The 24,044-nt window shown below is 40.9% G+C and overlaps 3 protein-coding genes and 1 long non-coding RNA gene across 9 annotated transcripts in view; 1 reads left to right on the forward strand and 3 right to left on the reverse strand.

The window, feature by feature from the left end:
- LOC114876538 (potassium voltage-gated channel protein Shaker) overlaps positions 1-908 on the reverse strand; it is a 119,843-nt gene extending 118,935 nt beyond the window's left edge. The window contains exon 1 of the mRNA XM_029188111.2: positions 876-908. The gene's annotated coding sequence lies outside the window, so the exon portion shown is untranslated. The remainder of the gene's footprint in view (positions 1-875) is intronic.
- A 1,333-nt stretch (positions 909-2,241) lies between these two features.
- On the reverse strand, positions 2,242-7,113 carry LOC114876566 (U1 small nuclear ribonucleoprotein 70 kDa-like). The gene is given in 9 exon segments (XM_029188199.2): positions 2,242-2,934; positions 3,023-3,378; positions 3,447-3,687; positions 5,865-5,891; positions 5,894-5,938; positions 6,221-6,302; positions 6,374-6,436; positions 6,520-6,702; positions 6,859-7,113. Coding segments are annotated over 9 exon segments (1,305 nt in total). The 5' UTR covers positions 7,003-7,113; the 3' UTR covers positions 2,242-2,770.
- A 6,463-nt stretch (positions 7,114-13,576) lies between these two features.
- LOC114876564 lies at positions 13,577-20,924 on the reverse strand. Of its 6 annotated transcripts, XR_003789412.2 has the most exons (5): positions 19,698-20,924; positions 19,323-19,603; positions 18,544-18,652; positions 17,913-18,125; positions 13,577-14,154 (listed from the first exon to the last, which is right to left on the reverse strand). XR_003789412.2 is itself a non-coding variant. In XM_029188195.2 (4 exons), the coding sequence occupies exons 1-4, from the start codon at positions 19,346-19,348 to the stop codon at positions 14,095-14,097; spliced, it is 408 nt and encodes a 135-aa protein (XP_029044028.1). In that variant the 5' UTR covers positions 19,349-19,686; the 3' UTR covers positions 13,577-14,094. The 6 variants fall into 6 exon arrangements, 2 of the variants coding, with proteins under 2 accessions (XP_029044028.1, XP_029044029.1); XR_003789414.2 differs by lacking the exon at positions 17,913-18,125; XM_029188195.2 differs by lacking the exon at positions 19,698-20,924 and having other exon boundaries at positions 19,323-19,686.
- Positions 20,925-21,053: 129 nt separating this feature from the next.
- On the forward strand, positions 21,054-23,577 carry LOC114876565. The gene is made up of 2 exons (XR_003789416.2): positions 21,054-22,205; positions 22,344-23,577. It is a non-coding gene; the product is annotated as an uncharacterized LOC114876565 (long non-coding RNA).
- Positions 23,578-24,044: the final 467 nt, after the last annotated feature.

Below are 24,044 nucleotides of genomic sequence, written 5' to 3' on the forward strand. Positions count from 1 at the left end.
AGAAACTGATCCAAACTCGGAACCACTAATAATTAAGCACTGTACGGTCGAGGGTAAGAGGCACCGAGTTGGTAACCGAGGCGAGCCACTACTTGTTAAGTTACTTACGCCTGCGGTTTTTCAGTTTACCGGATCAAGGAAAATATTCGCTTAATTTAACCAAGTAGCCTAAATAAGTTCATCCTTGGATGACCAGCTTCAAAATGAGCTTAATCAATTTTAAGAACCAACTGCTTAAATTTAATTTAACACTATTTCAACTTTCAACGTAGGGGATAGAAAGAAATAAGAGCGTGAAAAATGGGGTGACTTTAAAAGATTTTGAAGCAAGTGGCTCGTAATATGCAATCAGATTAAACAGCGATCGGAGGAGACGGAGAAATGGGCAAGAAATCGGGAGGTTTCGTTCGTGCTTCTACAGGTGCTCGATTATCGGCACACTCGAGGAAATATCGAGAAAACTCGGGCCAGCTGTTCGAACAGAATGGATGTCGTGGTACGAGAGCAATTTGCCAGGCTAGATTTTGCGACTGGCGAACGATAGGCTAGGTGACGATAGTCGAATCAGAACCAATTCGAGGTTATTGCAGAAAGATTGTAATTTCCGGAGAACGAAGCGCTTAATGGGCCACGGCTAGTTGGCAACCAGGAACTGACGAAGCGAATACATACTTCCTACAGTTCCATAACTTAATAGTAAATAAACATTCAAAAGAGAATTCTACGTTATCGAGTTCCCCTTTATTATAACACGTTTGAAATTCTTTTATTTATTGTATTATGTTTGCAGCTAAGTTTGAAAACTTTTCGCGCTCTTACTTAACCATAAATAATTCTACTGTACAATAGTATACGAATAAAGAAATTTCACTTACCAGATTCTGCAGCTTCCAGGGCACAGCTTTTAACACGTCGACATCTATGGGAGTCACCGATGACTGACATCTCAACTGTAACATAATCGAGTAATTCGTAAGTAAAAGGAAACAAAATGGAGGCACGTGGTGCTTCGAAATCGTCCCCACCCCTCCTCTAATCCACACTACTCATATAACTATTATGAAGTGATGAAAGTATGAGATGTAGAATATTTTACTTGTATAACAACGATAAGATGCAAAAAACGTATAATATACCCATAATTGCAAATAACATATACGCAAATACTTTGAGGAGAGCCATTCGATTGAGAAGTTAACAACGAATACTTTTGTGGAGATTTTTCGTTAATATTAAAGTTATCAACTAAACCTATGCAATAATAACGTGCGCGGTGTCTACTTACATGTTTTTAAAGCACTTAACATGAACTTCATGACTTATTTTGTTTAAAAATATTAAAATTGTTGCGCTTGGAGTACACCCGCGTCACACTCACTAGCCACTTTTGGCGCGAATTACAACCACTAGGTACCGCTGGAGTCACGTGACATGTTATACTACTGCGCAAGTCAAATATGTATTAATTTCTCAGTTATTTAAATTATGTTTTATAGTTTTATTTTTGGATCTTTTTAGAATATAAAAAAATATAGAATATAAAAGAATTATAGAACATAAAATTTATTAGAATATAGAATATATGAGTGGAAGGGCAAAAAGTGCTTCGCTTCTTTTTACGTATATTTATTTTGTCTGAAATAAAAGTAAAACAATTAAAATATAATTTCAATTTCATTCTGTACATTAATTTCTAATTTAAACATGATTTCAATGCTCAAAATACACTCGCTGAAACGAGATTCGTAAAATTATATTTCTACCATGCGAATTAATTATGACGCCAAATTTGAAATTGTATTTCTTACCGTCAATGTGCAACGATTGAAATTTAAAAAGAAGCTAATTGTAACAATTCCTCGCAACGAGTTTAAAGTGATCTTGATTGTTTATAAAATGATTGTAAACAAAATCTATTTAAAGTACAGTAATTTTATCGTTGCAATTGATTTTCTTGAAAGTTTTCACTATTTTTAATCCTTGTATCGACATCGCATACAGGTAAGAGACCGGAATGATTTGGTCCAGTTAATACGCGTTGAGCCGGCCATTTACGGTGAAGATGACAAAAAATAACTCTCGCTCAATACTGCAACATACAATACACGTATCTAGGTACATTAACACAAACGTCGCAGATATTTAACCCTTCTTAAACTTCCGCGAACCTGAACGTTGAAAATTATTTCCAAAACGACACCTTGCAAAGATAAAAACACACACACTAAGATAACTAACAAATTAAGTGTGTAGTTTATTTTATTTGTATATATAAATATACATGCAGCAGTCATGAGAAAATTAAATTTATGTAGCATAATGTCGTATATACTTATTTACACGTACAAAACGACTTGAAATAAAACCGCAATCAAGTTTGCATACTTATGGACCTTTCATTTCCATATTGCGAGGTTTCACATAGACTGCTACACAACAACTATAATTCATGAATGTATCTCTGGTAAATATTCCAAAGCGTCTAAATTCATTTTTTCGGAAATCACCTTCGTGCCAACCGTAATGTAAAATTTTACAATCCAGCGAATAGAAATCAACTGCATATAAATCAGTAGTCCAGACCTGCTTACCTTGCAATATCCTTACCGGGTATCTGGTCGCTGTAGATTACGTACAGAAATCAGATACCCGATATGGCCGAGTCGATATTACACTAATAACAATATGAAATACAATACGTTATTGAGAATTGTGTTAATTCGTCGTGCGTGGTAACGAAAAAGAACGTTATTAAGAGATATCGTCGAGATCAATAATCCGGCACGGAATCATAATTATTATAGGGAGGGGGATCTGGACGACCTTCTGGAATTCTGTATTTCTCTTCCACTTCTTGGTCATTATCTTCTTCGTATTTTACAGCGGTAAAGTATGATCCAGACGTCGAGAAAGTGTTACTATAATCAGGGTAATCTGAAAAAATTTGATTGGAAAAATTAGTATTTCTAAAGCAATCTATACGAATTAAAGGGAAAAATAGTGAAAATAGAGAAAAATATACCATCCAAAGGTTCTTCCTTAATTCGAATCTCTTTCGTATCTTCCTCTTGACGATCGCCCCGATCTTTCCTGTCTCTACGTTCACGATCGCGATCGCGCTTATCCCTTTTGCGATCCCTGTCACGATCGCGATCGTTACTCCTGGAACGTCTCCTCTTACGATCCCGGTCTCGATCGCGATCACGTTCACGGTCCCTTCTATCGCGTGGACGTTCCTCTCTTTGAATCTCTTCAATGTCCGGATCAGGTAATCGATCGCGACTACGTCTACGCTTGCGATCGCGTGATCTACTTCTAGTCCTTCTCTTACGATCACGCGACGACCTTCTGCGCTCTCGGTCCAAACGATCGCGATCTCTGTATACAACATAAACAAAGGATTAAAGTCAGACCACTATCAAGGTTTACCTGTCTACAAAGCTTACCTGTCTCTATCAAGGCGTCCAGAATTCTCCCTCTCCCGTTCTAAACGATACCGTTCTCGTTCTCTTTCATTATCCTCCCGACCAGAGTGTTTAATGTTCACATCAGGCCCACCCCTTCGGGTCCCACCGAGTCCACCACCGAGCCTTCGCGGAAGCCATCCTTTCACCGTCCTAGCACGTTCCACGTCGACCAACACTCTGCGACCATCTATTTTCTTACCATCCGCATGCTTATAAGCAGCTAAAAGTACCGATTGAAAATTACCATTTGCTCGTCCTCCTAAATAATCTATATTTAAATACTCTATGGAACTTCTAACCGTCCCAGGGAAAGTTAATCTCAGGTGGCAGAAGAAAAAGACTTCTTTTTTCTTTTTATTTAATTTTTTTTTTTTTTTTTTCTGAAAAGAATTTCGACTTATACATAATACTGTGAACGTCGCGACCAAGAGAACCGTTGCAATCGGTTATTATTTTATCACGACCCGTGAAATTTCGATAAGCACGAGAACTCAAAAAAATATAGAGACACGAATTGCAAGGACAGTCCAAGAAATCAGAATTTCGAAAACGCAAAAGAGAATGTGACCGTGTGTCAAACGAAGTACATATTTGCTATGTTCATATACCTACGTGCGAATTGTTATCCATTAGATCTCTCTTGCTATGTTTCGATTAAAATTATTCAAACTAATAATCAATATGTTTTTTGTCTTGTTTTAAAGAGATAATTGGGGTCATAAGGTATCAGTACATATTATTCCTGATTATGCGGGTACCAAACGTAACGCGCGTTATTTTATAATGTAAAATACAACCAGAGCACGTATCATGGGGATAGAAAGTTACATAATAAATTATGTTTCATACGTGATGCGTACAAAGAAAATTATAAAAATGATACTGCAATTACGATGCTGTCTCTATGCACACAGATATGATTGGGCGAATATCCGTACCGTACGATGATCATTTTACCGTATAAAATTCACGTGTCTACGTCACGCTCGCGGCGCATCAATCAGTAATAACAATGTACGGATTTTTCGGTACCTTAAATCTACGTTTGTAAAGTTCAAAAAAAAAGTATAGCAGATACAAAAATACCTACCGCGGCTACTTACGTACGGAAGTTAACACAAATCTTAGAAGTACGTTTATATCGTGAAATGAACTTGTAAGAGACTCGCGAGCATAGAGTAGGCCAGCGCGTATGCTATTCATTGGGAAGGTGCCCAGTCTTCATATGTTCGTTCAATCTCCGAAGAAGTTTACATTGCATTTACCTGGTGCGCTTTTTTTCTTTTTTACTTACGAACCAAACCGTGCGCAAGCATCGTATAATTTATACTTTACATTATACTGTGTTCTATTTTGTACAATTAAATTTAACGTACCGTTAAGAGAAATGTTTCTTTTCTTTTCTTTTTTTTTTTTTTTTCTATCTCGTCTAACGAGGGCAACTTTCTTTTCTGTTTATGCACGCGTTTTTCACAAAGAGTTGACTGATTATAAAAGATGAAAAGGCCCGAAATCAGATACTTAGGACAAATTAGTATTCTATATCGAAATTGATATGTTCAAGGACTTAAATGTAAATAATCGATCGAAGTAGAATATGATCAGATGACCTTCCAAGTAAGATGATTACTAAGCTAAGTTTAAAATTTTAGTCAAATGAAAGAACGACGAAATAAGATGTTTAAGAAATAATAGTCGATTAGCTTGGAACATGCATTTTGGTACTAGACCTAACGAGAAAATTTCTTTTTTCTTTTCTTTTCTTGTTTGTAGACTCCATACGGTGCCTGATATTCGCTTGGTACACGTTTTTTCCACAGACTTCCAACGAGTCAGTTTATGACTATGAGTTAGTAACGATAGACCCATTATTAAACAAAAAAAAAAGAAAGAAAAACAAAAAACAGGTGCTACAACCAAGAAACGTGATAAAGTATCTCGTTTATACCCAATGATGCGTAACTGTTAATGTACTATTTGACAGAAAATGCGGTTAAATTTTGTTTGAAGACTTTCGAACGTTTCCTACATGTAGCTTGATTACGATACTTGTAGTCTACCTTTATGTACAGGCACAAAATCTAACTGCTTGCAGAGCGTGTCCCTGAACCTTCTTCCTACAAGCCCACCAATCAATTTCAATGTAGAATGCTAACTTTTGCAAACCGCGTTATTCAAAATAAAATATGGAATTTCAGCCCGAAAGTGTATATCTATATATATGTATATCGAAAAGTTTCCTGACTTCCAGCACTTTAAGAGTGCGGCCATGACTATTGACTACCCCAGAAGGGTATGACTCGAACCGCAAGTTTAACAAAATCAGACAAGATAAATAGGGTAAGCATAGACGCTAACAAACGTTGTTGTATGTTGGATCTTACCACACATACAAACCTATCATATCAGGCAGGTTCAGGGATTTTGCATGGAATAGTGAACGGCACTAGTTGCCGGCAGCGGCCACCACGCTGTACCAAGAACAAGATAAAAACTGCATTAATCAAGACAGCCAATATTTCTTTTTTCAGTTGATTCGTTTACCATATATGCATTTACAGAATGGTAATCCTGCATGGATGTATGGCGGGACCCCCCATACCGTCTGGTTTAGTACCAATGAAAATGGGTAGCCTAACTATAGCCCTGCCCCACTATATCTAGCTGGAAGTGACGCTAAGTAAGGTGAAACTCCAGACTATGGACTCACTGAGGTTCTCAAGAAGGGATTACATTTTCTGGGTTTTACTTACAGTGCATATCTCTTTCGTGCTCATACTCAATGAAAGCATATCCCCTAGGCTTGCCATTTATAGTATTGTGAATTACCACTATCTGAAAGGTCAAAACATATCATTATAATTCCATAAAATTCTAAAATAATATTTATACTTTCAGCTGATTACCTTTTTTACTGGACCGTAAACCTCAAATTCCCTCCTAAGTTTGGACTCTGAAGTGTCATAATTCTAAATAAAAAAGCATTATCATTAATACAATTCACACAATACTCGCGTATAACCTTACATTATTAGACATAAACAATACTCACAATTCGTGCTACAAAAAGGGTCTTAAAGGGATCTGCTGTTACATTTGGAATGCCAGCAGGATCCCATACTGCAATTTCCTGTTCTAATTTATATGCAACTTGTTCTGCGCGTTCTCTTCTTCTACGTTCTAGACGTTCTTCTCTAGTCTCTACACGAACCGGTGGAGGTGTATCTTTGGGATCCTGCGAAAAATATATTTACATTTTTCTAACAAATTAACCCTTACATTCAATATAAAAACGGATACGTTTAACTCTAAAACCTTCTGCATTCATTAGTAGAATATAAATTTGAATAATATTTGCATGGAGTAAACATTACGTTTACGTTTATATTACCTCGAAATATTTAAGAAAACCTCCAACGCCAATATAGCCTCCATTCTTCTTCTCATGTGGGAGTTTGCTAACGGGTGGTAAATATGGTACAGGATCCCGCGGAGCGAAAAGTGCTAACAGGTTCGGTGGCAGAAACTGCGTCATTTTTTAAGGTATCAGTTGAATGTGACCCTTAAATTCTCAGTTCTAAAAAAACACCGAAACAAACAGCATTTTCACGTCCCAAACACCACTACAAAATGGCGACGACGTCACTACAGCTAGTATCTTTGCCAAGTCGGTAAAGTTTTATGAAACAGAAAGATGTCTCTCTTGTAAATGAATTTGTACGCATGCGTAATTAATACCATCTAAGGAACACGTGTATATTTATTCTTTTTATTATCCACGTGATTAAAATGCAAATTACAAATTCTCTATATCATTTATTCCAATGACAAATTTTTAACTCATCCTAATTTGATTGCATATTCAATTATTCTTAAACAGCAAGTTACTATTCGTAGATATTATTTTCGTTTGAATTATTTCGTTTATTTAAAAATGTACATCCCTTTTCTACATGTATATAAAATACTTAGAATAAACTTCGTATTTTAAATTGTTATTATTTACTTGAAAATTTATTAACATTAGATACTGAAAGCGTCATTCTTATCATTGGGTTCATACATACATATTCAGAGTTCTGTGAGATGTCTCTAGTTACACCTTATGTTAGCTATCAATGTAAATATTGCAATAATTGAGTTATATTTGTTAATTACATATTCAGACAAGATTATTGTAAACAAAATACTGTAAGATTATCCAGTTTTACGATTGTATAATTAAATTTAGTTTACTGCAATTTTTTTTAAACTTACTACGAACGCTAGATGGCACCAGTAGTATAGGAAACGGTTTTCGAAGCGACACCACATAGTGTATTAGTCTATTCGCGACGTTTAGATGTTTCGCGGCTTAGTTAGCAAAGTTGCTGTGAATTTTAATTAACATCTCGTTCTTTCGTTTACTGAAAAGTGTGTACTCAATTCCAGTGCCATAGTCCACAGTCTTCTGAGAAATGTAAGTATACTTATACGTTTTAGTTGATCATATCACGTCTTACAAATCATACTTGTAAGGCGTATGGAATAAATTCGATCGTATGGCTGCCATGACGTCACTTCCGTTTGCTTAGGATTAATGCATACACAAGTTATGATTAACCCGAGTGATTCTTTGAAAAACATAGTAATACTTTTCTTTCAATGTGACGTCATAATATTCTAATAGATATGAAAGTTTTAGTTGAAGATATAAATAAAATTTCCGAAGATTCTGCAGTATACACAGCAATTCAATTATCGCGTATAAAATAAAAACTTCTCGATAAAATCCGCACATTACATCATAGTAATTACACTGCAAATAGTTTACGTTAGACTTTGTACTTTATAGCCAACAATTGCCAACCTCCGTTGCTTCGAAGATTTCTAATCGTTTTGTCTCTAGAATAATCTCTATCGGGATCAAAATGTTACTAACGAACATTGTAATACTTTATAACTCTTGATCATAATAACGTATCGTGTCAACGATAACGACACTTACTACATTCTACGGGAATCAATAGTACTCGAATAGAATTTCATATATGTAGGTTTGCTTGACCGCAATTCGTCCGAAATTTCCAATTCAAAAAACGAAGTAGGCGAATGCTTTACTCGTGCAAGGAAACTTTCGTACGAGCATCCAAATGAGCTTACATCATCGCAATTAAAATGCAAACAGAAATCGCGTGAGTTCTCTCTCACACACGTAGCCATACGTATACGTTTCCTCTCCTTCTCTCTGAAATGAACGCCACGCGTGTGAGCGCGTATTTCTGTAATACATCGGCTTGCCACGGACGCTAAAATAATGCAAGATGAATTTGACTTTCGTCCAATATTCAACGGTGTCGTATGCGTGCTCACGTTCACGCGCTCGCGCGTTCCGAATAAAGAACGCAATGCGCAGGCTGCAAGCGTGGATGCGCGCGCATCCACTGCGCTAGCGCTCACGCATGCGCAGATTCGTCTATCGCGTCGTTTCCAAATCTGTTGAACGATTTGCAGAATAGGTTCGTTCTAACATCGTACAATCACGTTTATGATTGTCAGTAATAACGCTTTTGTTCCCTTGCGATTGTATAACGCTTAATCGTGAAGCAATTACGCACCGAATGCACCGCGCGTTCGCGTAAATGTTGATTACTCAACACGCCCGATACAGACTATGTAATGGTGCTTGATATATTCCCCGCCAGCGAATCCAACGAAATCCCTGCCATCTACTCGTTACTCGAAACATGGTACAATCGCTGGATCAAAGTTTATGAAAGCTATCCGATATTACAGATATTTATTGTTTCTGAATCGCGAGTCAACGCCGAAGATAACTTTCTCGAACAGCACGCGGAAATTTCCAATGAGTATAATCATTCGATGCACGCGGAGTTGGGAAACGTTGGTGACCAACTGCGTTGGCAGCTGCATCGAAACTACGCGTTGCACGATATTCAAGCGCGAATGTTAGCACGCATCACGGCGTATTCGTCGAGCTTGAGAAACAACGAGAAGTCAGTAAAGAAGAGTAAGCGAGAGACGGAGAAGGCGAAAGAGTATTGGTGGGGATAGTAAAGGAGAAGGTCGTGGAAAGAGACGATGATGAATATCGGAACGCACCCTCGCTCAAGGAAAAGATTCGATTGCACGGGCGTCGCCACGTCTCCGTCGAGTCGTATGCCGAGCATACTTGTGAGAATGTGCCCGTTTCCCGGCTGCCATCTTGCTTCTGCGTGATGTCACGGCGTGGCCTACTTTCCAGCACTCCACGTGCAAGGGTCGTCGACCCCGTTCTCCTCTCTAGCCCCCTTTTGCCTAGCCGTTCGAACCGAGTCGTGGCTACGAAATGCTCTAGCGCCGCTAGAGCACCGATACAGCCCTCCCTCGGCAAACCGACCAACAGTCAGCATTACTCCATACTCTGCTCTCTATTCGCTTTCGCTCCGCGGCTCCAACAGTACCTTTTCCTCTTCCTCTTTCTCTCCTCTCTTTCAACTTTCATCTTCCGCTTGTGTCCAGTCTAGTTTCACCTCCATCGACTTTCCCGGCTGTTCTCGGCTCTACCTGAGAACTGTGCTCTCCACTCTTCTTGCTACTAGCTTCTCGAGTAGTTTAGTCACGTTCGAATTTGAACCCTTGAAGAGTAGAGCCGGGTCAACCATAACCCAGGCCCCGTGAAACATTTATCCAACGGTGCTTGGACTATTGCGCAGTCGGGTTTCTAAACGAGACACGTTCTTACCTTGGTAAAATACAGTAAGACCTGTCTGTATGCTCAGTAGTCGAGGCCACCTGTGGGCGTACATGATCGTATAGACCGCATATAGACAGTTTTTACTCTGCCTCCCCCTCTCTAAGTCTCAAAAACTTATGGAATAAATCTCATACTTTTTCGAAGGAAAGCGGCACGAATAATGGGACACTTTGTGTATCCTGCTCGTGTGCCAGAAACTCCGTTTGGTTTGGGTGATCGGTTGGGAAACTCGGAATGTAACGCGGTTTCATACCTTGGCATTACGCGTGTAATTACACACACCGATGTATACGTTTTCTGACTTGACGACACTGCTCGATGATCGTGCGCTTCACGCTCGTCCGTCCACTTTTCCCGGCGAACGGAAGAATTCCAAAAAGGGTCAATGTTCGATTTATGGAGGCTACTTTCAATCTTACTAGATCTACCTCTTTTCCACTACTTTTTCTTCTTCATACTTAACGCCTTTCTTAATCGCTGATGAGGACTTTCACGCGTTTATTCTGCTAACCAGATACAAGTTTACAATATATGTCTACGATAAATGGATAAGGATTATTTCGTCAACATTATCAAACACATATCTCAATCACTTAGGGTATTAAGAATAAAATAACAACCGTTTTATCCAATTTTATCGAGATCACAAATATCCATATCTCGAGTATTAAAACGAACAGATAATGGTAAATATTCCAAAACCTTTTTATTGCTTCTAAGCCTTGTTCTTGCTTGTGATTTTTTCTTAAAAACAAATTAACATTCGTGGGAGAAGAATGCAAATAACCAAGTCAATTTAAACACCAGTAAGGGGTAAGTTTCCCCGTGGTGGTCGACTCGTAAATAATTAGTATCACCTCGCCAAATGTAGAAGCAGAAGAAAAAGAAGAAGAAAAAGAAGGTGTGGTGGGTGTGATGACGCGATGATATCTAACCGAATATAGGATCAGTTGAGGAGCACACTCGAAGTGAGTGAATTTTCAATAGTGGGGTTGGATCGATGGAAGGGCTGACCTAGTGACCTGGAACCCGGTGCGCCGGTTAGTTTACGAACTGCAACCTCGATCGATGTAGGATGCACCGCATATCCAATCAGGAATTACATTTCCACTGGCTTCCCGAAAAGCAGGAGCAGCATTTTCCATTCACTCTATTTTTACGTTTCTTCTAAAGAAGAAAGAAACTCACCAGAATAGCCGCAATAACTATTTTATGACAGAGTAAATGGTAAAGGATATTAGCGCTAGGCCTTTAGAGTTAGGTTGTGCTAACACATTCTACTCTGCCAACCAACTATCTTTAGTATTCTTTCCATTACTTGTCCACTCGTTTACACCAGTGTGGTAATCGGACTTTTCTTACCAACGCTAGTGTGTTGAACCACTTACGAAATGTAGATGTCACATCAGGTTGACGTCTGCATTTCGATGCCCAATTATCGGCTTTCGTTATCGATTCCATGCAGAAAAACTTGTTGACTTTGCAGTTCGTTGCTTTTTTCATCGAACCGGAACTCAAAGCCACGCGACGATGTCTGAAATGTCAGGTTACGATCACCTGAAAAGCGACACGAGGAAATAACGTTATGTATATCGATTGCGAAACGAACGAAATGTCAAGATCGAAGCAATGCCGAACAAGAAAATCCATTTTGGAATGGGGACTCATTAAGCAGCGAGAATATATTTTCTTTAAAAATAGAAAAATTCCAAACATACTTGTTCATCAAGATTACATAATTCAACAAAACTCCAATCGAACCAGGAAAGTTCAAGCAACATAGTTAAAATTCTCATCTGTTTTTTAAGTGTAATTTTTTTTTAATCAATTCGTGATGCTTTGCAGAGTTATAGTTAAAAATGCAAAACGTTTTGGTTTTTTTCCCAGAGGCATCAGACATTTAATTAAAGCTGAATATCCCCTACCTGTACTTCACGTTTTATTGCACGGTTCATTAAAATTTTTAGCCGCAGCCACGAGCGTACCTTGGGTAACGATCCCTATCTACAGGTCGGTTCAAAAGAAATGCACGTAGAAATTAATCTTCATCACTTACATTGATAGAGACAAAAGGCTTAGACTCTTCCTAGGCTCTCCTAAAGTATCTTCCGAAACAAAAGCAAATAGTGGGAGGCTCCTTCCTCTACTCGGAACTCTATAAAATGTTTCAGGAGAAACATTTTAACATATAGTAGACTGTAGGCCTATAGAAACTGTACTATACATAATCATGCGTAGGAACGCAATTTTGAAAGGGTCTATAAAAAGAATAGGGCACAATGGCGTGATAGAGGGTCGCTGCAGAGGCAGTGTGCGAACAGAATTTCGCTCAGAAGCATGCGCGCTCGGTTGGGGTGAATCCAGAGCTCGATTCCCTTTTACCCCATTGAAATGTTGCTCCCTTTGCCTCTTCGTCTCTCTATTGAGCCGCCACCCTGCGCTATTTGTCCCCTTCCAGGAGGCAGGTGGCACCAGGGGAGGAGAGGATCGAGTATCGGGGGATATTCGATTGAAAACAGCGGGAAGAGCTGGAACCTGAGGGTACGAATAACAATAAATTGTTATTTTCCCAAACAAAACTAGGCAGAACCCTTGACGATGGATGAAAACATTGCCGGAAGAACGATTTTTGATGGATGGAAAGAAAATTGGCCAACCAAATGTAATTTAGGGTTATTTTATGAAGAAGAAATACATTCTACGAAAAACTGATCTAATGAAGCTGACTGATCAAATATCGATATCGATTCCTTCGGTTAACCCTACCGACTAATTTCGCCTTGACGACAGTGTCAGCAGTTAAAGAGACGTCTCGGGAATTATGATCCAGCAGAGAAGTGAGACGAAACGGTATGTTACAAGCTTGACAAGAGAAGGTAGAGGGTTGCAAAAGGTGGTGAAGAGCGAAGAGAGATCGAAGGGGCGTATGAGCGTAGGTATATCGAGGGTAAGGGTGAAAGGAGTGGGGCGAAGGAAGGAGAGGAGAAACCAGGGCGCAAGTATTGATCCCACACCGGGTGTTTGACACATTTACCAAAAGCTTCGCGTGATCTAGTTTCGGTCTGAGGTCACGAAAGGAGCGGCAAAGAAAATCACCGAACAAACGTTATCTGTCTTTTTTCGTTAAATTTTCCATGCGAACGATTGACCCACATTTCGATTACCCCTTGTACAGCGGATGCTGATTCATTCGGCCTAGCATTTGTTAGAGTTAGTTTTGCTTCTTGCAAATGGGGGTGAAAACTCTTGGACAGAAAAAAGTAATAGGTGGTTGTGTTAAAGGATTAAAAGCAAATATACATGAACGATACCACACATACTGTAAGAGTCTTAGCAGTATATCTCGGTTAAATCAAACAATTATCGCAGAGTGTAAGCTTAATGGTCCATCTTGTACACCCTCGTTTATTCACGCTCGTTTCTTCGTTTTAATCGTGCCAATACAATCTAGGTCAGTTTTCAAGTGTCGTTCAGAAAAGAAAAATCTCCTCGTATTTCGAAAGGTGCCTAGGTGAATGGTAGAACGGTAGTGGCGCCGATTATTTTCCCACGAAGCTCTCCCATGGTGCATGAATTATGGGAAATATGGATGCGGCAGTAAGATAGAGGGGAAAAGAAAAAAAAAAAGTTGGAAAAATAAAAACGGTGATCTCATACGGGGAAATCCCGTGGCCCGAACTCGGGAACGTTGCCAAATGGGTCAGAGCTGGTATTGAGCTGGTACAGCAGCTAGCAGCGTTGTACTGCTGACCTCAGCCCCTCTTTGCCCTGCCCTGCTCTGTCCTCCTCTTTCACCTTCTCCTCGCGCCCTCCTCACCCTAGATGGCGATCTAGAGCGATTCTAGAGCGAGGCCACCGACGGAGACCAACTATTTTGTCGAGCTGCTCATCTTATGTCACCCGTTCGCGCCTATTGTTTCGCGTCCAATGCTGATCCATCGAGTTAGCTAGCTGAAAATAATTGGAATGAAAATTAGCGTGACAGAGCGGTACGATAAGAAAGGGACAGAGAAGAGGGTGCAATGCTACACAAGTTGATAAGTATGTTTTAATCCCCTCGAAGTACTGGACACTTTAACCTGTTCGAATCATAGTCTGAAGCAAGGAACATATAGTTAACCATGGATAAAAAGCATGGACTTTCTAAGTGTCTCCTGTCATGAGTGACTACTGTCCTTGAGTATTATTTATAGACATTGCAAATGCATGTACTACTGAATATTGGTGTTGCTTAAAATTGAAAGACATACCAATGGGTACCATAGAAATGCCTAGAATGAACGCATCTTCACAAGGTCAAAGGGATGAAATCAAGGGAAGGGAATGTACATATCTAGGATATTTTGCTATTTCAATAGAGAAGACAAACTTCTTAAAATTTTTCTGATTGATGTCGAATTCGTTTCTTTGTCACGCAAAAATTGTATAATATTTATGATTATTTGTTCCCTTTATTGTATCACGACATCAGAAAGTGAACTATTATCTTCCACGCGACGCCCATATAATCAACGAACAAATAGAAGATAACAGTGTGGAACGTGAAAACTAGCCTAATCGTTCGATATTTGCTACCTATGTTTAGTTATCAAACGAAAATATATGCAGTGATTTTATTGCTTTTTATAAGTAGCTGACCAGTGCTACTGGTCACCTCCCATGGCAGTGAACGCGTTAATCAACTGAGACAATTAAGGCTCTAATTGCATTTACAAGATTCAACTGGGAGTGAACATCTCTTATTTCACACACACGTGGCCACGAGTGCCCAAAGAGGTTTTGTTTCGTATCATATCATCATATCACTAGATTCCTAATAATTCCTATTGAAACGTACTGTGCCACGCGTAGTCATTTTCTCTGTTGGTAGCCAAAGTGTTAACGGTACCCCAGTCGATAGGAGGAAATCGCGGTGAGACCGAGATAACACGGGCCGAAAATTTGAAGCGAAACGAGGTGAAAACAGAAGCGAAATAAAGGAGATAAAAAGAAGAGGCAAAAGGCCGTTCGACAGTTTGTCGAATGCAGCACGTGTCCCGTGCCACGTGCCTAAAGGTCGTTGCCCGCCTATACCGGATTTTGTTTGATCCCCACCTTTCTACTCCTACTACTACTACTACTACTACTACTATTACTACTACTACTACTACCACTACTACTACTATTCATCGTGTCTCTCTAGTTAAATCTAGTAGAACACATCTACCAAATAAACCCGTCGATTAAAGATTTATCATGGTACCTTCATGTTATAATATGCTTCACAACCTATTTTTTTCTAATTAACCATCACAGTAGAAACATCCATATCTAGTGAAACACTTTACAACAGGGATTACCAGAGATATGGAAAATGAATTCTTTTTCGGTCATCGATGACCTCCATAGCAATCAACTAGCAAGCTTTTATAGGTCCTCCAGTTCACCTCCATCGTCGTAAATTATAGTCTCGAAACAGCTACCATAAACCCATTAGTTTTTCACAATATTGTAATCCATTGTCCAATGGCTGGACAATAGGTAAAATCAAGTTCTCGTGGTTCGGTTGGTTTGGACAGGTATCGTTACATAATTGAAGGTATTTTACAACACATCAAATTTTCTAAGCGGAACGTGAACAGGCTGGCAAGTTAACAGACAACGAGCTAGAACAGTGGAATCCCCGCGTAAAGCAACCGCTATTAATAGGAAACAGCCGCACCTATTTATCTTGCATAGGAGAGTCAAGTGCAGCTGGCCAACCAGCTACTATTACTCCACAACCAACCTCCCGATTAACTATTGAACGCCTGCAACTCCTATCAACCTTGTTCCTTCTGTTTTCTGTAACACCCACCGCGGCTATCAACAGCATTCGTTCGCTTACACTTGACAGTATACTCGTAGCGATGACAATTATTTTTTCCTAATAAAAAAAAATTCATACACTGTCTCGAAGTAGAACAAGGAATGAATTCAGATAGCAGCATTCGCTCTGTAACTGACGCACGTGTAAATCTATCGTTCTTCTCCAATAGAAGTATAGAAGTTACTTTCATACTTATACACGTGTTCCGGATGATAAGATAAAAGGTGACACATTTTTCGAGAACACGAAACGATCTATTCCGTGTGAAACGTACAGACCGTTCTAAAATTGATCTTCCGTCAGCCGCAGTATTTAACAATTGTCCAGGGCTAGCTAAAGTTTCAATGAAAATGTTCTGAGAGTTTGAAAAAAATTGCTTACCATATCAAAAGATTGGACCTTCTCGAAAGTCATAGCTCTTTATTCCTTCCGCCATGATAGAAATGCCCCTTAACTTCCGCAAAAGATCTCCGCGTAAACTGGACACTGTTCTCGCGAGCGCACTTTCAATAGAAAACACGTTTCCACGCCTATGCGTTCGAACGAATCTGCTGTACATACATTGGTACATCCATACATATATACCACGTATCCTACCCTCGCGTGACTAGGTACTGGAAGCACGTGGCCCCCCACTACGTGTCCCTTGGGTCCGTCAGACATTCACGGAAGAAAAAAAAAAAGCAAAGAAAGAGGGACGTAGATTCAACGAGGGGTAGAAAAGAACAAGGGTAGAGGGAGAGATTAGTTGAACGAAGACGAAGAAAATTTCGTCGAGAAGAATGGGTAGCAAGAAGCTTCTCCGCTAGAAAGGGAGGGGTAGTTAAGTTAGGGATGCGGAAGATTCAGAGGGGATCCGCGAAAAGGGAGCCGAAACAGTCCGTCTGGCGAAATAGATAGAACTTCAGGAAGTAGCTGTGAAGGGAGGTCTTGATTTCCTGGAATTGTGCTAAGTTAGGTTACTCCACATGCTCCATAATTTCCATCATTAGAATCGCGATTTTTCGTAGCCCTCGCAGTCTCTATGCCTACTGCACACCAGTACAAATTACGTTGTGCTCGGTGGAGTAGAAAGATAAATGGATCCCCATCCCTACGTTCGGAATCTTCCACTTATCATCACAGTGGCGCAACAAGAGACAAAAATGTCGTATTTCATGTCACACTGTCCAACGAACACTTAAACGCCGAACCAAGATAACAAGCACTCGAATAATTTAATAATCGAAGTCTTCCTCCTTAAGTATTTCACACGGAATCGTGCATCGTGCCTGATTGCGAGTTAGGGATCTAACCCGAAACCCAAACCAAGTCCCCCATTAAGGCACCTTCTAATAACTATTCTAACTTCTAACTATAAGTTGTCAAGGTCATGCAAGGTCACTTCGACTATCTTAATTATCGCAATTACGTGTCTAGACTTAGAATAGGTATAAATTGGAAGCGGAGGTCGATCGTTTTCTTAGAATTTCAATGGAAAATGAATTTTTCTTTCAGTCGGCTTTTTAATTGCACAGGCTAAGCAAGTGGAGAAAGATGAAGATTCCATTCTGTAGGAGAATTTTTTTTCAATAAACGGCCGACTCTGGCGGAGCGAGTAGGTGACACACAGGGGTATAGGATTGGAGAGAAAGGACAGGCAACAGAAAAGAGCGGAGGACGGAGTTTGTCAAAAGAGAAAGGAAGGAATAGAAAGATGGGGTTGGAAATAAAAGAGACTCTGAAGGGGAGCTTAAGAGAGAGAAAGAGGAAGAAGAGGGAAGAAAAAAAAAGGAAGGGGACAGAGTGAGAACAAAGTTGGTGGGGTCGATAGTTGGCCGAGTTGCCGAGAGAGCCGGTTGTGTAACAAAGGAACACGAACCAAGTAACAAGAATCCCAAGGTGCATTCGTCGATTTACTCTGGCTTCCTCGAAACCATCGTTTCAGCGATAAATCCGTGGAAACGCTCCGTCCACTAGATTTGCAACCTCTGCTTTGTCTGTGATTCGTTGTTTTCGATCTACCGATAACGAAGAGGTCACCGTCCATGCATAAATGTCCGCTAACCGATCTTTGTCTTCTGCCACCGCACCACTTAACGCGTAAGAATATTGTAATTAGAACGGGTCAATCGTGAAATGTCACGTTCGATAACAGTGTCGTTACTCAGCGGCACGATGTACGCAACCATCTACACCCTCGCGTACAAATTTTTGTTCACGCTTGAATTTACTAATAAGGGATGTGTCAGCTGATCGACAAAAAAGTATCCAATCACGTGTCATAGTCTATGATAAAACTTTGTCAGAGATAACTGTTGCGCTTACACGATTCAAAAAGTGAGTATAACCATGACTGTATAAAAGGAAGCATTCTTCTGTAATCGTATCCATATTTTTTTTTCACCCGTATCTTCGAAACTAAGCGCGTTTTGCATTTCCCTTATCGTTGCTGTGCTTTATAACAACACGTAAATTGCAAGACATCATCCACCAGAGATAATATAGTTTACCATTTTAACAAGATCAGACTTCTCTCGTATCTTTTGACAGTTTCCGGCACGCGCCATGTCCACGTGACTGTCTGTCATCCACGACGCGCCCAAACTTCTGCTACCCAGCCTGAAGTTTAATTATTACAGAATATTTACCCTTCACCGATCAATACTTGTTTTTCTATGATATTAATATTAATGTTAAAATACTTGTGTTTAGCAGTGTTAACGATACGTTACAGTAGGAACCAAGTTCACTAAATACCGAGCCAACGCGATGGCACTTTTCAACGTAAAATGAGATCAGTGTTGGCTAATATTTAAGCAGTTAATAACCCAATATTAAGGTCACTCTAAAGATTTTGAGAAACAGCTAAAATATCCATTCTTAACCCTGAACCATTCACAGCCCCGCCCTGCTTGTGCCCAAAGCTCTAAGTAGATGGCGCTGCAAGATGCTGCACAACTTTTTGCACGTGTCACAATGCAAAGTCATGGCGACAATTTATAATCAAGTTGAAAGGGTAAAGAAAGGCGATAAACTAAGAAAAAAATGATTAAAAATAGCAAAAATGAAACTTGGGATAAAAGAAAAAGAATTGTTAACAGAGAGAAAGCATTGTCTTTCGATGAAATACGATTCTGAAAGAAACTAACGCACGCGAAAGAAATGAGGGTGAAAAGTGTAAGCCAGGAAAAAACAAAGGTGAAAAAGAACTATGAAGAAAGAGTGGGTTACACCGTGAGAGAGGACGGAAGAGGAAAAAGGGTGCGAAGCCGAGTAAAGACTTACTTACACGACTCGTTGCTTACGTAAGTACATACGCTGATAAGAACGTGCTTATCTGTGGAACTCTAGCATGCGAACCTTCTCGGACGACACAAAAGTATGCGCGTTAAATCAAAACGATGTGCCACAACGTGACACCGACAAAGTTTATTGGCTGTCGTTAGCAACGTTTATTTCTTTCACATATTCTTATCGGATATTCTTCATCGAATTATTTCAGTTTCCAAGATATTCCCGATGATATATTCCCATTAAATGGGACACCCTATATGTTCCACGTGCAGACAGCTGCATGTAAAATTTATTCGTACGGTGTACGTATAAACTCGGAATAATCTGTAATTCTTTTTTTTTTTATTTTTTTTTTGCTCGTTGCATTTACCTTGGCGTGACTACTTCATTACGGAGACGTCGTATGGTCATTAAAAAGATGGCGTTATGCAACGATCGCGGTGCACGACAGCGTGTTGCACGACGTTGATCGAGCAGAATGGAAACAATGAAATTCGTGTAAATTAGTCCCACATCTTGCCAGCAGCAGTCGTTCCTACAATCGCAACGCCAAAAGCATTGCCAAAGATTATATAAGTACGGCCATTTTGCGAAAAAAGTTAGTACATCGCGTCGTTCTCGTCTGAGAGTAATTAACGCTCAAGGTCTTCCCAACTAACAGCACATCGGTCTCCTGCTGAAGTCCTCCATTTCGTTTCTCTGAAACGTATCATCTCGTTCGAACCGGCTACGCCAAAAATACTAAGCCGGTCTAAAACTGTCTTGGTTTATTCATGCAGGAGCTGATATTTGTCTAGGATATAAAGTAAATTAAAAAATGAGCGTTTTGGTTGGGGAACTTCGATACGCTAAGAAATAGGCCGCGGCAGAGCCCCCCTTCTGTTGCCTACTACTACGAGGTAGGTCGATCCAATTGGGGTTCGAGTAGCCTAACGTGGTGGCCTCCCCTTTGAATTCCCGTTGCGATCAATACTCACGATGCCAAAGCCAACTACCGACTTCGCACAGGTCTTCGTGAAACATAACTGTCCTTGGATGCATATCAAAGAAGTCTGCTATTCTGTCGATCCGACAGAACTCGCTAGGGTCGCTACATAAGTACCTATGTAGTTCAAATTAACGCGCCATAAACAACTGACGGAAACGAAAAAATTACAAATTGTCGAATTCAAATTCTTTCATGTACCGTTTCGAGCCCTGTAATGGACGGCGACTCACGGTTACGAATAAACGCGCGAATTCTGTATGTCGTGCAGTGCCGTGTTTCCGCAGGCGTATCCAATATTTTATCTAAATACACGCATGTAAGTATGCATGTATGCATGTGTACGAGACCGTTCCTACATATATTCATATATGCACGTAAGTACCTACGTACAGCTGCACGTTGCGTCACACTCTCCGCAATTTCGGTACCCGCTTACCTACTCGTGTAATCGCAACAAGGAAGAGGAAGCGAAACTTCGTTCCCCCCGATGACCTTTCTCTTTCTGTCGATTATCATCGAGCGTGCGCATATGCGTCCGGGAGCACGCAGGAACGCACGACACGCGTGTTGCTCACTGCTCACTCTCCTTGAGCGTTGCACAACGTGCCTTCTTCGTGTCTCGACCCCCTCGGATCGCGTCCGTCCATAACGAAAACGTCTAATTATATTAACTGTTTGCTCGAAATCGTGCAGGTATATCGGTACAAGAAATTACTATAGCTGCGTGACATTTATTGATACTCATGGTTAAGCGTTTCTTTTTTTTTTTTTTTTTCTTACAAATAAGTTTCACAAATCGAGAAAATGGCGCAAACAGGAAACGGTCGATGCGCACGGATAAATACACGGAGACGTAGACGGAGACATACTCGATCATGTACAGCACATTAGACGCGATAGATAGATTACGGCGCGGCGGCCGCTAGCTCATTTTGCAGAGTGCCGGAGAGGTGCGTGCGCGCACAACCGTACACACGTGTATACACATACATACTCGTTTGCTGTGCTCATAAGAGAACGTGTGCGCGGAACATTACGAGCGCACACACGCGAAGAGGAACAAAGAAAAAGCCCTAGCGACCAGCAATGCGGCAACGGTGAGCGCCTGCGCGCCACGCTATGTGAGTCAAGGACGACACGTGCGGCTCGAAACGACCTACTTATATCCCCGTTGCTTCGTGCGCGATCGGCTTGCCACACGAACCTTTCCGAACGTAGAAATAGGACGTCCAAGTCGAGTTCCAATGTTCCACCAAGCCACCCCCTTCCCTTCCCAATACGCCAGCTTCGTTAATCGACTAACCGCTATACACGCAGCACCGTTCTTTCACGTTTTAATACTTCGATCGCAACGAACGTTTCAATTCCACCATTTTTCTTCATCTTTTCTTTATTTCATCTCGAAACGTCGGTTAAGAATTTCCATTTTTTTTTTTCACTTCTCCCGCGTTTTTACGCGTGTCGTGTAACGCGCTACCATTATCTTTTTTGTTTTGTTTCATTGTTGTATCGATAAATGAACGTCATCGGTTTTCCGATCCTCGATCCTATTGAAGAGAATATTCACGATGAGAATAAAAACGATAGGAACGTTTTCCAGGAACGTCGTGTGATTACGTAACGTTAATGTTAATCGTGTGCGCGTTAAATCGTCGCGTAAAACTCCGAAATTGGTGTACGAATTATACGATCGACCACTTTACAATCGGACTTGAAAAGACAAAGAGAAAATGAACAGTGCGACAAGACAACGGATTGTATTCAGCTTCGTTACGAGGTCACCGCGGAAGTTTCGAATATTTGGAGAACCGAATCTTGATGGTCGGAGGCTACTGCGAAAGCTGGATAATCGATAGAAAAATGGGTCAACGATTTGGTGGCGCTTTCAACGTGAGTAGCGAATAGCAAATGGTAGCCTGATTATTTTTGCCACAATCGTTGAAATACCGATTGGTACAGAGATAGATATAGAACTCGCATCCGCGTATTATACGTGTTACATATTTATCATGGTTTTGCGCATAGCAGCAAGAGGGGTTGGCTGACCTCCATCCCCCGTGTTCGCATTCGAGAACACCACCAGGATGGCCCTTTGGACCCGTACCATCGAGGTCTAAAGGCGGTGGGTATAAAGGCTGTCTTGATTCGTCGGTTTTCTTCCCACCGGCAGCATAAGTAGCGCGTTTCCGCGCGGGTTGTGGCCAGTTCCTGTTCGTCCGTCATACGACCGTAGCGAAGCGCGGGCGTGTGGAATCTTCCAACACACGTACATGCAAATATACGTGGATGTTGGTGTGCAGAAAAGCTCGCGAGTAGCGTGTATGCATACACGTGTGTAGATCAGACATATGGATGTGTGGTACGCAGTGTCCTCGTCTGAATATCATTTGTGTAAGATCGAGAGTGGCCTCGTGTGGTTCTTACGTGTATGTGGTAGTGAGTCCCATGGATAGTGAACGCCGCGGGAATTCTTGGTGTGCAATCGGCCAATCGTAGGCCAAGTAGCAACGGCTGTGCACCAATCAGCTAGCAGAAATCCTCGCGAATGCGCGCCACAGTTGCCACCGGATGCCGATCATACTTGGTAGTGGGGATAGACTGAGAGTGCGGCACAGGCTACGTGCTCGAGCGCATCCTCGTTCGTCGCTGCTCGCCGTCGGAGTCGGTCGTGTTTCACGCTTTAGTCTTCTCACTACTAGTTTTCCGAAGTGGAAGAGAAGAACTTGTTCGCCAGTCTCGAACGTCTTTGTTCAGTTACGATCAAGCCATCGTTCTGTGTTGCCTTATCATTTTTGGAGCTAAGAGATACGCAATTACCACCATGAATCGTGTTACCACTCGTGTCGGGTATCGGTCTGAATCGTACTGTGCCGTGGCGCGCGGTCGCGCGGTTCGCAATTTGCGTGCGTGGCGTGGCTTTGAGACCAAACATAACCGGAAATGAGCACCAACCATTAAATGTTCGATTGTGGTATGACAGGTTTTTTCAATCGTTCATTGTGCATTTTGTTTTTCATTTGCTTAGAAGTTTGTAAAACGAGTGATTACAATTTCGCGCAATTTACTACGACTATAATATTCGAGTTTATATTAATAATTTTTCGACGATTTTAGTATGTTGTAATTTTATAGTAAAATTATTGTTACACTCTTACAGTGAGAATTGCAATTGCCAGCGCGGCACAATCGGCTCCGAAAGATATCTCTAAGCAGTTGATCGTGAAAATCTTGAATAAAAAGAAATAAAGAAATCATGCGGGAAGATTCGACTGACATGGTGGATGATGATCTGGTAACCACAAAGGTTTACCCTTCGGGCACGCGTAAAAGTAAAAAGGAAAAACGTTGTTCATACGTTGGTGCTGGTGTCCGTGTTCCTCTGGTCTCTCAGTGGGTAAAAGATGGCGGTTCCGTCCGTTGGTTCGTTGGTTGAGTGGTGAGAGGGGCAACTGTGACGCAACCTATCGTCACGTGATCAAACCGTGGCTCCGCTCTCGCTGGGCCAGTGTGTGATCTAACGTTTGTTACGACCAGTTGGTGGAAGATACGCAACGGCTGGTGTGCAGAAAAGACAAGAGAATACATATTTCATTTTCTACGTTGCTCTTCGTGCCTCGTCCATTATTCGACGCAACCACTCACGGCTCGACGTTTTTCTCGGTCGCTAGGTCAGTGGGGGTGAGAAACTGGCTTGGCTCTGTACAACGATAGTCAGTCTTTTTCTCTCTC

Source organism: Osmia bicornis, chromosome 5 (assembly GCF_907164935.1).
Source record: "Osmia bicornis bicornis chromosome 5, iOsmBic2.1, whole genome shotgun sequence".
NCBI lineage: Eukaryota > Metazoa > Arthropoda > Insecta > Hymenoptera > Megachilidae > Osmia > Osmia bicornis.